General features: G+C 59.0%; 1 protein-coding gene across 3 annotated transcripts in view; it reads right to left on the reverse strand.

Moving 5' to 3' along the window:
- Nucleotides 1-11,009, reverse strand: part of ADAMTS7 (ADAM metallopeptidase with thrombospondin type 1 motif 7) — a 38,929-nt gene extending 27,920 nt beyond the window's left edge. Inside the window, exons 1-10 of one of the 3 annotated variants that reach the window (XM_044444907.1) lie at nucleotides 10,815-11,009; nucleotides 9,583-9,784; nucleotides 6,963-7,150; nucleotides 6,626-6,709; nucleotides 5,561-5,685; nucleotides 5,088-5,237; nucleotides 4,305-4,448; nucleotides 2,112-2,256; nucleotides 1,289-1,381; nucleotides 143-288 (exon numbers count right to left, since the gene is read on the reverse strand). In XM_044444907.1, the coding sequence (XP_044300842.1) occupies nucleotides 143-288; nucleotides 1,289-1,381; nucleotides 2,112-2,256; nucleotides 4,305-4,448; nucleotides 5,088-5,237; nucleotides 5,561-5,685; nucleotides 6,626-6,709; nucleotides 6,963-7,150; nucleotides 9,583-9,784; nucleotides 10,815-10,883 (1,346 nt within the window). In that variant the 5' untranslated portion in view covers nucleotides 10,884-11,009. Of the gene's footprint in view, nucleotides 1-142; nucleotides 289-1,288; nucleotides 1,382-2,111; nucleotides 2,257-4,304; nucleotides 4,449-5,087; nucleotides 5,238-5,560; nucleotides 5,686-6,625; nucleotides 6,710-6,962; nucleotides 9,785-10,814 lie in introns of those variants that run through there. The other 2 variants (XM_044444905.1, XM_044444908.1) reach the window with 2 other exon arrangements.
- Between the last annotated feature and the right edge of the window lie 1,106 nt (nucleotides 11,010-12,115).

A 12,115-nucleotide genomic window follows, 5' to 3' on the forward strand; every position in this document is an offset into this window, starting at 1 on the left:
CCCAAGCCCCCTGCGGCCGGCGGGCTGAGGCCGCCGTTCGCTCGGGCATGCTGCGAGGCAGCCTTGCCAGAGACGGACTCCCGGGCTGGGAAGCAGGGTCCCCGATGCACAGGCCGCCCCCCGCGCGTGGCCGGCCACTCACGTGGGGCTGCTGCACTGCCGCTCCGCATTCTGCACGCCGCCCCCGCAGGTCCGGGAGCAGCCCGCCCAGGAGCTCCAGGCGGCCCAGCCCCCGTCGACGGGCTCCGGCCGGTGGCCCACGCGGACGCACTCTCCATCGAAGCACCACTGCGGGGCGAAGGACAGCGGGGCTTCAGCCAAAGGGCAGGACCGGGCTGCCTCGGCCGGCCGGGGGGGGGGCAAAGTGCAGCTCTGGGGGCCGCGTCCATGTGTGTCGGGGGGGGCGCTGGTGGCCTTCGCCCCCACTCGCTGGTGCCATGCGAGTGGGGGCCGATCCTGGATTGACGGCTTGCAGCCCAGAGCAGACAGCTGAAGGAGAAGCTGGGAAACGGGGTGATTGCATCTGTTTTGAAATGGCAAATGCGGGCACTCGTGTCTGGGAAGTTCTGATTTTAAACTTGCAGGCAGTGCCTCAAAAGGCACATCTGCTTCGCTGCGACGACCTTGCAGACGAAGTGCAAACATTTTATCTCAAAAGCAGAAAAGCAGGAGGCTCCGAGTTCAAACCTAGAAAATCTGTTCCACACACTTGCTTTCCCCAAGGAGGAGGAGTCAAGGTACCCACTAGGCATTTCTGCCTCCCAGGCCCAACTGGTTTTTTTCCCCAGGAATGCTTTACTGCCACCTCTTTCGGACACACTCCTGTCCCTGTCAGTTGCACTGAGCCAAGAAGCGCAAGAGCCAGTGGGCAGCTGGGCCGATTGGGCTCCATCAGGCACCTTGGCTGCCTCCCCAGGCCTGAGCATTGGACCCCTCCTAATAAAACGGGGCCCAAGGATGCTCTGAATGCCCCCACTAGTGGCGTCTCGCTCACGACAGATGTGAGCGATTTCATCCCCAAAGGATCTTGCAAATCAGACTCAACGCAACGCACACCCTCAACTGCAGGCATGTGACTGGTCTCACTGCAAATGTGCCCATCCTGCTTTTACGAGGGAGTGCCGAGGGATGCCCGGCTTTACCTGCCGCCCTTGAAAAGGTTTCCTGAGGACACCTTGAGAGCCTGTATTTGCAGGCAGAGCCAGCCTGCCTCACAAAGCCCCCCGGGGCGCCCCCAGCACGGCCTGCGGCAGCCACGATTCCTCCAGTGCGAACAGCGAGGCCCCACCTTGTCGTCGTCGCATCTGGTGCCGTCGACGGCCGCGTCCAGCTTGGAGTGGCACGTGTTCCCCACGGAGCACCAGAGCGTGCTGCAGACGTTCTGCAGGAGGGAGGAAAGGCGTGGGCCCCGCGTCCTCGCGAGTCCGCCTGGAGAGCCCCACTGTCCAGCTCCGAGGAGAGCGGGCCACCGCCCCCTCAGGCTGGATGGGGCCCCTGGATTTTGACTCTTCCTGACGGCCGCGCTGTGACCTGAGCCCCAAGAGGCTCGCTGGGGAAGGGAGTCCACCGGTAAAGGCACGGAAAGCACTGGGACTCCTGCGCGGTGAAGGAAACCAGCTCCCTCCACATACACGGCGCTCTGCGGGGGCTGCCAGCGCCCAGACGTGGGGTCAAGGCAGCCTCACGTGCCCTCCCCCTTCCTCCACCCCCTTCCGCATTTCCTCTTCCATTGTGAGGGAGAAACGCTGCCACCTCAGGCTGCCCCTGGCGGTCCGGAAGCAGCCCTCGCCCCAGGGGGCGTACGGTGAGGTGCGGATCCAGAACGCAGGGCCCCCGGGAGAACAGGTGGAGTCAAAGGGATGTGGTTTTCATCAGGACTGGGGAGCGGGGGGAGAGCGGCGCCTTCTGCCTCCCACGGCTCCAACTTTGAAACAAAGGGCTTGCTAAGGGCACGTGGGCGCTTGGGGCTGAACCCGGGCCTTTGAGCGGGCTGCCATTTGGGGGCATTTCCGCCTGCTGCCCCTCAGCATGCCCAGCCCTGTCTGGAGGGCCTTCACCACCCACGGTGCCGTCCACAGGCCACCACGGGGACACCCGCCGCCCATCCTTACGTCCATGTCGTCGCAGTAGGTGGAGTAGGGGCCATACTGGAGACGGCACTGGTGACCAACGTCGTAGAGGACCCCAGGCGGCACGGAGAGGAAGTCGATCATGTCCTTGGCCGGCGGGTCGTCCAGGCAAAGCCCCCAGCCCCGGCTGCAGAGACACAGAGAGGGAAACGGGTGGAGGGCCCTGGAGGAAGGGGAGCCTGTGGGGTGGGGGCGTGTGCCGCACGGCCAGCCCTGTGAGCGCCAGGGCCTGTTGGTGCTCTGCCAGAGACCCCGAGGCAGCTTCATGGAGGAAGGAAGGGGCCCAGGCTCTTCCTCTGGTTAAGGGCATGGGAGGGAGGGAGGGAGGGAGGGAGGGAGGCACACCTGCTGCAGACCCCCCACCATGGAGATCAACAGAGGACCCCCCAGGCCTTTTCTCTGTGCTGGCCAGACGGTCCAGCTCACACGGGACTGCAACAGGCTCTGGCCGTGCTTATTCCAGAGCTGCTGGTCAACCCAGTCACGTTCCTGACCGGAAGCCAGCGCTGCATGGGAGCGGAGAGGAGGAAGCACACCGTGACCCCACAGTGGGGACTGCAGCTGCGGCGGAGCAACTTCCAGGGAGCGAGCTGGCCTGGCAGACGAGGGATGGAGCTGGTCGTCCGGCAACCCGCTGGCCCGCAGGGCTTGCTCCACCCAGGCAGCGCCTCGCCGGGGTCTTGGAGGGCTGCCGGGACACAGGGAGTTGCAACCGGGGGCCCTTCTGCATGCCGAGCTGCTGCTGAGCCCTGAGCTGGACACCCCACCCCCGGAAAAAAAGCAAGGTGCGAACGTTCCTTCGAAAATTCCAAGCAGGAGGAAACCAGAACAGCCTGTTTCCCAACACTGAAAAATCAGTGAGCTTTAAACACTATGAAGGAGAGAGAACTCAGACACAACAAGGGGAACTGCTGTGGTGATTATGATCGTTTTTCTCTAAGAAAGAAGTTTGATTCCTTGCTGGATGTCCAAAATGGGGAAATGCAGTCACGCACAGGGGGTGGGATGTCCGAATTAATGTGCCAGGATTAGGTGGCCAGGATTGGTGCATGCAGGGACAGGCAAGCTAGGAGAGGCACTTTCGGGATCAGGGTTGGAGCGATATCTCACTGCAGGAGCCCTCTGGGGGATCAGGCCTCACAGAAACAGGGTGAGTCAGAAGGGGCCTCCTGGGCCATCTAGTCTGACCCCCGGCTCCAGCCGGCTCCACTCACGACATGCCCACCATGTGCACGTCCAGCCTGTCCCTGAACACCCTCACCGATGGGGCAATGGGGCTGGGGCTGCCCCCACACCGGGCTAGGACTGGGGCTGTTCCAGCTGCAGCATTGCTCCTGCAGACGCAGCCGCTCAAGTGCCACCGTAGCCAAGGACGGGGTGGCGCTCCGTTCCCTCCCCATCTCCCCCGCGGGCCTTCCACAGACTTTAATTTGACCAAACCAAGGCTTCTCTTTTCTGAACTCTCAGGCAAATCTCTGCTTTTTTTGTGGTGAAGTGGGGAGGAAATTTAATGCAGATTCGTGGTCGCATGTTGCTCTGTTAACAATTGCAGAGTTACCAGAGAGCCTGAAAAAGAAAGTCCCGGAAACAGCAAGATAGCAGGATAATAGCTAGTGAGGCCACACCCCGAGCAGCCAAGTTGGCTGCCCCTTCTTTTTTCTGCTCCTGCCGCCTCCCGCTTCTGCTTCTGCGGCTCCTGTGCTACAGTCAGCAGAGGACCTCACTGCCCAATTTCTCCAGAGTCTTATACTTTAAATGCAGTGGTTTGGCTTGCAGCTGTGGCTTCTTCTAATGCTCTGTTCTGATGCTGATGTGTTCCAAATACTTGTAAACTACCCTAGCATCAGTGCTGAAGAGGGCTCATCTACAGATAAAATTATACTGATGCATTTATTTAAAAGCAATGCCCACCTTTTCTTAAGAAATTCAAGATGGCTGGTAACTAAACAAATAAACACCAGAACTAAAAACATAGTTTAAAGTCTCAAAGTGGTAAAGTGAAATGTAAACAATAAAAAAGCGCCAAGAAAGTGCCCTGAAATAGCTGCAAACAGCAAGCAGAGCTCAGCTTGAAAGCTGGCTGCGCATGGGGAGAGTAACAGGGGGCTTTCCCCACAGCTGTGGCATCCGCTGAGTGGCCGCAGGGAGTGCCCGGGGTAGGGCCAGGGAACTTACTCGAGGAAGCGGGTGATGTATTCCCGGCTGCAGTGGGACCAGGTGAGTGGCGACGTGTCATACAGGAGCTGTGGAGACATGATGAAAGGTCTTTTCCCCACTGGCTCACAGTCATTGCCGCTTCCATCATGCTGAATCCCAAAACTGTAAGAGCACACCCCGCAAAGGAGAGGTGAGTCACGCACCTGGACACAACCACAAGGCAGCTTCCGACAGACAGCCCGAGTGTTGGGGCAGACGCCCCGCTTTCCCTCCCCGGCCTCCCCCCACAAGTCCTCAAGACAGAGGCGCAGGCTCCCGGACACAGGGACACCTCTGGAGCTGCGCCCGCTTCGCTTCCTGGCTTTTGTGCCATTCCTCCCCATTCCAAAGAGCTGGCCTGTTTTTTCCCAAGGCCCAGTTACCGGCACTACAGACATCCAGATGAAAATAGCCGGGTGTGTTTGGGCCCTGCTCTTTTTGCCTTGGATTCAGGCGACCCCTGGAAGAGGCTCAGGAGCTCCTCTGAAGCCGAATGTGCCCCTTGAGCAGAGAAGGGCCACCCTCACCCCGAGGGGTGACCGACTGACGGCAGGGCTGCCAAAGGGCCACACCAAACAGGGCACGTCACTAACACAGTGCAGGCGGCGGAGGCGCCGTGGGTGGGGCTCTGCGCTTTCCTCGGCGCTACACCGGCGGCTAGTCCTCATGCTATGCCGAAGGTGACCTGCACCCGCAAACACGCCTTGGAGCCCGCCTCCTGCAAAGGCCGCAGCAGAGAGGGAACGGCGCGCCCGACGGTACCTGTGTCCGAGCTCATGGGCCACCGTGAATGCCAGGGGAAGCCCCGTGTCCTCGTTGATGTTGCAGCTCCGGTGGGGCTGGCACATGCCAGAGACGTGAGACAGGCCCAGCGTCTCGCACGGATGGTTCATGGCTGTGCAGAGGTCCTTCCTTTTCCAGCCGGGGAGGAACACAGCACACACAACAAAGAGGTGGTTACAGGGCCTCGCACATCCCCGACTGGGGTTTGAAACTAAAACAGAGCAGCGGGAAAGCCTCGCCGAAGCGGGGGAGCCAGGCCAGGGCTGGAGGCAAGAGCTCCGTCAGAGCAGCCCCAGAGGCTGCCAGGAGCCAGGTGTGGGGGCTATGCCCTGGTGCGGAGCGCGCCTCCCCAGCGAGCGCTCTGCCGCGAGCCCCGTTCCGGGCGAAGGCGAGGGCGCTTCTCCAGGAGGCCGGCCAAACGCTCTGGAGGCTGCGAGGGCGAGAGGCGGTACCTCGTCAGCAGGACTGCAACGTCGTGGTGCAGCGGGTGAGCATCCCCCTTGATGTTGATGGCCTTCTGCCACTTGCAGAAACTCCTCAGGGTGTTGTCTGCGTGGTGCGTAATCTTCAGATCTTTCTACAGGAACAGAGAGCAGGATTCACTCGGCCACTCTGGCGTGCGCAGGGAGTGTGGTCCTCCCCTCTTGTATTCCTATTAATCTTAGGAAGAGGCACGTGGGACCCTGGATCCGGCCCAGCGTTCCGTCCACCCGGTGGACAGCCAGCTGCCCAAGGGGGGAGCCCTCTCCCCTCCCATCCCCCACCCTGCTTCTGACAGGGGAGGCGACTCACAACCACCAGCAGCCCTCCATCGCCCTATGCGCACGATCACCTTACTGCTTACAAAGCGCCTAAAACTACCGAGCAATAGGATGGCGGTGCAGCTACACTCAGGGTTGCTCTGGCTCGGCAAGCACCCCTCCACCTGCCCCGACGCTCCTGGGCCCTGCAGCTTGCCTCACCATTGCCATGTGGAGGAGCACTGCCCCAAGGGACTTCCTGGGTTACTTGTACACTTGGGCTAGAATTGCAACCCTCCACGCACAACGCCTTCCCACTTGCAGCCCCTGTTCACCAGAGCTGCACTGACACATGCTCAGAGCGATCTAAAAAGTCATCATCAGGACCAACATCGATTAAAAAGATCTTTCATCCTTTCAAAGGCCAGAAGAGGGCATGGGAAAAACAATCCTGAAAGGATCCTTTCAGGATTCCGCAAGACCAGTGCCACAACTTGGCCATAAAACCCAAAAGCTCAAAACAGCGGCATCCAGAAGAGACCTGTGCAAAAGGGGATGCTCCTTGCGGCTCAGGTGGGCTTCTGCGCCATCGCACCTCCCCTTTCGCAGAGGGCTCTAGGCCAGTGGAGAAAGGTCACAAGCCACCGCGACCGCCGCACGGCGAGAATGCATGCAGCCTGAGCGTCATGGCAATGGGACCGAGCACAGAGGGACCGATCCCCACGGAGGCGGCTCCACCTGCACCTCTCGCTCCCTCGGCAGCTTTCCCTCTGTTACCTCTTCCTCTTCCAGGGAGATGAGGCGCACGATAGAAATGTGGATTGGGTTCCCAATGCTTGCATCGTGGAATAAACCAGCCACCTGCATCGTGGAAGAAACAGAACCAGCGGTAGGGGGCTGCTGCTGAGGCGGGGGGGGGGCTGCTCCCACGATCCTGCCAGCGCCCCCAGCACGGGGCTCCTTCCGGCATCCAAGGCGGGGCTTCACATGCCTGGCAGCGCGCAACATTCCTCCGCAGTGCCGGGAGAGCAGGCTGCCGCTGGGGCCGCCGCCGGACACAGCTCCCCACAGCCCAGAGCAGCGCAGGGCCCCCCGGCCCGCCCCAGGCACTCACCATGTTCATGACCGTCAGGACGTACTTCTCCACGTGCTCGCTGCCGTGGTGCTGCACCATCTTGGCGTCCGCCACCACCAGGGTCTCCACCCACTTCTCCTTGCTGACGGAGCGCTGCCTGAGCCGCCGCCGCTTCTGCTGCCTCTCCTCCCACTTTTCCCTCTGCTTCTCCGAGTGCATGAGGCTCCCTTGGCATAGGAGAGGTGAGAGGAGAGGGGCCTCAGCACGCCGGACACCCTGCTGTCCCCCCCCGGGAGCATCGCTGTGCCTTAGGCCAGGTCCACCCATGCCGCCTGGGCTCCTTACTTCCACCCTCCCCACTCAGCATCCCACCTGGCAGGCTGTTGTTTGCGCCCCTGCACAGGGAGTGGCCTGCTTTTCCCAAGGCAGCATCCCAAGGTCATGCTCAGACTCTGAATCCGGTCTGGAGGAAAAGGTGGGCTCAGAACTCTAAGCTGAGAGGTCAAGGCCACCAAGCCCCGCAATGTGAGCAAAGGGATGGCAAGAGCATGACACTCTCTGGTTTTGGGAGAGACTCTGCTGAACCGGTGGAGTCAGAGCAGTTCAACTAGTCCCATCGTCCAACATCAGCTCAAGAGAGCGGGCTGATTGAGCAGCATTCAGAATCCCTGCTGTCTGGCCCACAAGCACCAGGAACCTTCCTGAGGGTGGAGTGAACTCTGGTTGGGATGGGGATCATGTTTGAAATGAACTTCTTGCTGGCATGAGCTGCCACCTCTCTAATAAGCTGGTTTCCAAACTAGCCTGATGTCTTTTGCTAATGACCTCTGTGATCTGGTTTGAGCAAGAATGCGGGGCTTGGGGGGCAACCAGCTCCCAACACCCTTCAGGGCTGACGTCTGGAATGTGTCGCTCTTTGATGTGGCATGAGAGATGCTGCCAACATCTCACATGGACTCACGCGCAAGAAAACAGATGAAAGGAGCAAAACCCTTCCAGGAAAACACGCAGATGGCACTGCCTCGCCACCGCACAGCTGTCAACAATCTGAGCGGCTTCAGGAGCCAAGGGTGCCAGTGAAAAACCTCCCAAACTTCGTTTCAGAAGAGCCTGCTCTTCACGCACAACCAACACTAGCTTTGAAGGGAAAATGCTTCTGGCGAGGGAACTGCTTCCGTTTCTAATCCCAGCTGTGACCTGAAGCAAATTCTGCACTTCGGTTGCTTCCTGGCTCACATTGAATCAGACTCCACTGGGACGTTACCCGGTTTGGTCCAGCAGTTCTTCAGCGGTGACACAGAGCAAAATGACTGGGGCCAGAGGCGATCCAGACGCCACTGCCAGACGGAGAGCAGACTGCCATGACTGTTCCATGGCGTACAAGAACAGCCTCTCTTTTGCCGTCTCAGAACCATGGTCACGGTCAATTATAAGCTGAAAGAGCTTCAGAAAAAGTAATGCCTCTTCAAAAATTCAGAAAATGCTACTCTGAATTGTATCCAAATGTTCAGGAGTTCACCAAAACCAAGAGACTTTGCAACTTTGTTTATGACTCAAGAAGAGGAGCCTTCCTCCCACCCACTCAGCCCAAACTGCAGAGCTTGAAGAATATTTGTTTCAGCCATTTTCACTAAAATTGCTTGAAGCAACTTATAAAACACACTACTAAAGCGTGCTAATATGTTATAAAACAACACAAGTATAAACTGACAGGACTACACATTTGGGTAAGATACAAAAATATAAAAACAGTCAGTCCAGAGATTTAAGGCCTATCGGAGGCATCACTGTTGCCATGAAGGAAACGGCTCCTCTCACTGCTGTGCCCAGCAAGCTGCCTCTGATGCAGGAGGTAATTTTGAGCTGTCAGCACTCAGCAGCCATTCATAGCTTCTCCCACCACGAACTGACCCAATCCTTGTCCAGGTTGGTGGCCGCCACCACACCTTACGGGAGCAAATCCCTGACACGTCTTTCCTTTGCCCAGCCCTGAAGCTCCCACTGTGCAGCCGCACTGGATGTCCCAGGTTCCACTTTTAGGGCCACATCTCAACAAAACTCTGCTAAAGCATCTTTGTCTGCCTATCCATAACAAGTTTCAGTGTTCCTGAACCTGCCAGACACGATCTGCTCCTGGTGTGTCCCCCCTTTCCCCTTCATAGCCAGATGTTTTGGATGAATGCAGAGGGGAAGAGCCCTTTTGGGCTACCCTCCCCTAATGCTGATCTTTCTTCCGAATTCCTGTTGCAAACAGTAGCCACAACCTACTCCCAACCTGCAATGCCAACACATCCCTGGGCAGATTTTGAGAAAGGGAGAACTGAGTTAGGAATGAGAACAGCCAACCGGCCTGGCATCAGCTGCATGAAGACGACCCCCTTCTACTTTTCAAAATATAAACAGCAGCAGAGGTGAGCAAATCTAAGACACTGACAAAAAAGATGGCTTTGCAAATTCAGTTCCCTTTGTCTCTACCAATGGACACATTCAATCCTTCTCAACAAAAGAAGTATGAAACATATTTAAACAAGCTTCATTGCTCTGTCCACTGAGGACAAGACAAGATCTTGTGGCTTCACAACATGGGTAGCAATTGTAAGCTCCTCTCAGCAGAACGGTTCTTCGGGCTACAAATTATCTGAAGGCTAGAAAAAAGTACCTTGCACTCCACACATCCTGGACTGGGTCAGCTGGTTCATCCCTTGCTTTGTGCTCACTACTGAAATAAACTCTTCTGCCTCATACTCTGGAACGTGGCGCCGATAGACCCTGTGGGAGTGGGCTTCCCTCTCCCCTCTCAAACTGCTTGGAGGCAGCGGTTCGATAAAGAAGTCTTCATTGGCCAGCCGGAAGACTCCTCTCTGGGGAGGACAAAAGCTAATGAGTAAGACACGTCACTGCACACCAGTCAAGAATTAGCAAAATTCTTTCCTAAAGGCAAACAAGTAGGTTTTAGCCTATCTGGTCCAAGCTAGGAAACATTAAAGAACAAAGGTGTGGGGAAAAGCAAAGTTGAGCCATGACAGGTGACCTTCATCCCTCCTGGAGAGCCCAGCTGAACTGCCTGCCCTTCGGCACAAGCGGCAATGCTTTCGCTCACAAGTGCTTCTTGAGCTGCCCGAGTGCTTTGCAAGCAAAGGCCCCGAAGCACCATCTGGGTGGGATCACACACTTGGCCAGATCGGGTTCCTGACCCGCAGTTCCACACAAAACCTCCCGGGTCTTCATAGCTACCCAGCTGTCGTACTCCATCTTCTTTAAAAATAAGAAGGGGAGACGCACTTTAGGCCTTATGAGAGCGTAAGAGGCTCAGGGCAAAGGCAAAATGTGCTCATGCATGGTGGGGTCTAAAGTCCTTTCCCCCTTCTCTGGGAAAGATATCTTGGTGGGCAAGAGCAACCTATTGCTGGGGGTTGGATTTTAAGCCTGCTCGGGTCGATGCCCAGGCTGGGCACCCCGGACCGCTACCCAAGCTGCAGGTGGAGATCTGTGCAGTCGTGCCCCAGTTGCTGCGATTAATGGGAGCTGACCGCAAGGGACTTTTATGGAATCAGGTATTACGGGCCCTCGATTGTTTTCCTTCCTGTGAAGACACCCAGGGAAATGAGCAGGATGTGGACTCCGATATGGATCACGGAGCCACATGTGGGTTTCTTGTGAAATCCTCTGCAAAAATTGAGAGTGTGTATTCAGTATCCTTTATTTTTAAAGCACCATCTCTAAAACTTACCAAGGCAGAGTCCAAAAGGCAAAGAGCCATACCATTGCAGTGTGCCAAATGCAGGCAAGAGCCTAACCATGGGGGAAGGCTGAGCGAAGGCCCGCGGCCACTGGGGCAGGTTCCGGGTTTGCAGCGCACTGAGGCCGGGCGCCCAGCCTGCAGACACTTACCAACCCGTCACACGTGCTGAGGGCGGCCAGTCCCATGTCTTGCTCCTGGTTCTGGACGGACCCAATCATGTGGCAGGAGTTCTGGTGGGAAGCCCGGATCTTGGCATGGGCGATGCCCCCGTAGCGTCTCTCGCTCACAAACCCCGGGGCCAGGAGGTGCCTGTTCAGGCTGAGGTTGAATCGCAGCTGCTGCCCCCTGTGGTCCAGTCTGTAGAAAGCCAGCGGGCGGTTCTGGGCGAAAAGGGCCCTCTTGGAGAGCAGCCGGTGGGACAGGTTGTAGGAGAGGAAGGCCCCTCTCTCATCTACCTTGACCGGGTAGACAATGTCATAGCTGGGATCCTGCACAGGGACTGCGCCTACTCCTGCGGGAAACACATCCAAGGGATCATCCGGCTGGAAAGAGAACGCACTCCTTCCTCCCCAGGCGTTCCGCAGCAAACCCACCCCGTTGTTTCTTGCACGCTCCCCGAGGGGCCCTTCCGGAGGCAGGAAAATGCCTCCTGGGGTGGAAAAGTGCCAGTTCTGCTCCTTCTGCTCAGGGGCACAAATGAGCTCACATATCCAGGCCCAGAAGCACGCGCGTTCCAGGGCGAAAACGGAGAGCGATTCCAATAAATACGCCCGCGTTTCCTTGGAGGCTCCGCTTCGAAGAGCGGGCTGGGAAGCAAGGGCAAAACCAGCCCCGACTTGGCGGGCCCTGCTGTGCCAGCAGACCCCGCAGGGCCACGGCTGGGCCGGGCCTCTTCCACACGGGAACGGCCCCTCGCTGGCAGGCCTGGCCGGTGCACACGGGAGCGCCACAGGGGAGGGCCGGGCCGGGCCGGGCTACCCATGGTGAGCCCGTGGCCGTGGCCGTGGCCGGGCAGCCCACCTCACTCGCTCGCTCGCTCGCAGGGCCGCCGGTCAAGCGCGGCCGCGGCCTCCGGGGGGGACTTCGCGGGGCCCGACGGAGGGGCGGCAGGCCGGAGCAGGCCTTCTTGCTCTGCCCACCCGGCGGGAAGCGGCCGGAAGAGCCTTCCCGGAGGCGACGGTGCCGCGCGAGACCCGCCGACCTGGGCGCGAGGAGCAGGCAGCGCCGCCGGGCAGCCGCCGCGACGGCGTCCCGCCAAGCAGCGCCCGGGACAACGCGGGCAAAGCGCGGGCAGGCGAGGGGCGGGGCGGGGCGGGAGGGGGGCTCCTTTGTCTGCCCCGGCGGCCCCCGAGGCGCCCCGGAGCCGCGCGCCCGCAGCGCCCGGCCGCCCCACCCCGGCCGCCCCCGCCCGGCGCCCGGCGGCGCTGCCTGCTCCTCGCGCCCAGGTCGG

The sequence above is a fragment of the Varanus komodoensis genome, unplaced genomic scaffold (assembly GCF_004798865.1).
Source record: "Varanus komodoensis strain SLA01 unplaced genomic scaffold, ASM479886v1 scaffold46_1, whole genome shotgun sequence".
NCBI classification, from domain to species: Eukaryota; Metazoa; Chordata; class Lepidosauria; order Squamata; family Varanidae; genus Varanus; species Varanus komodoensis.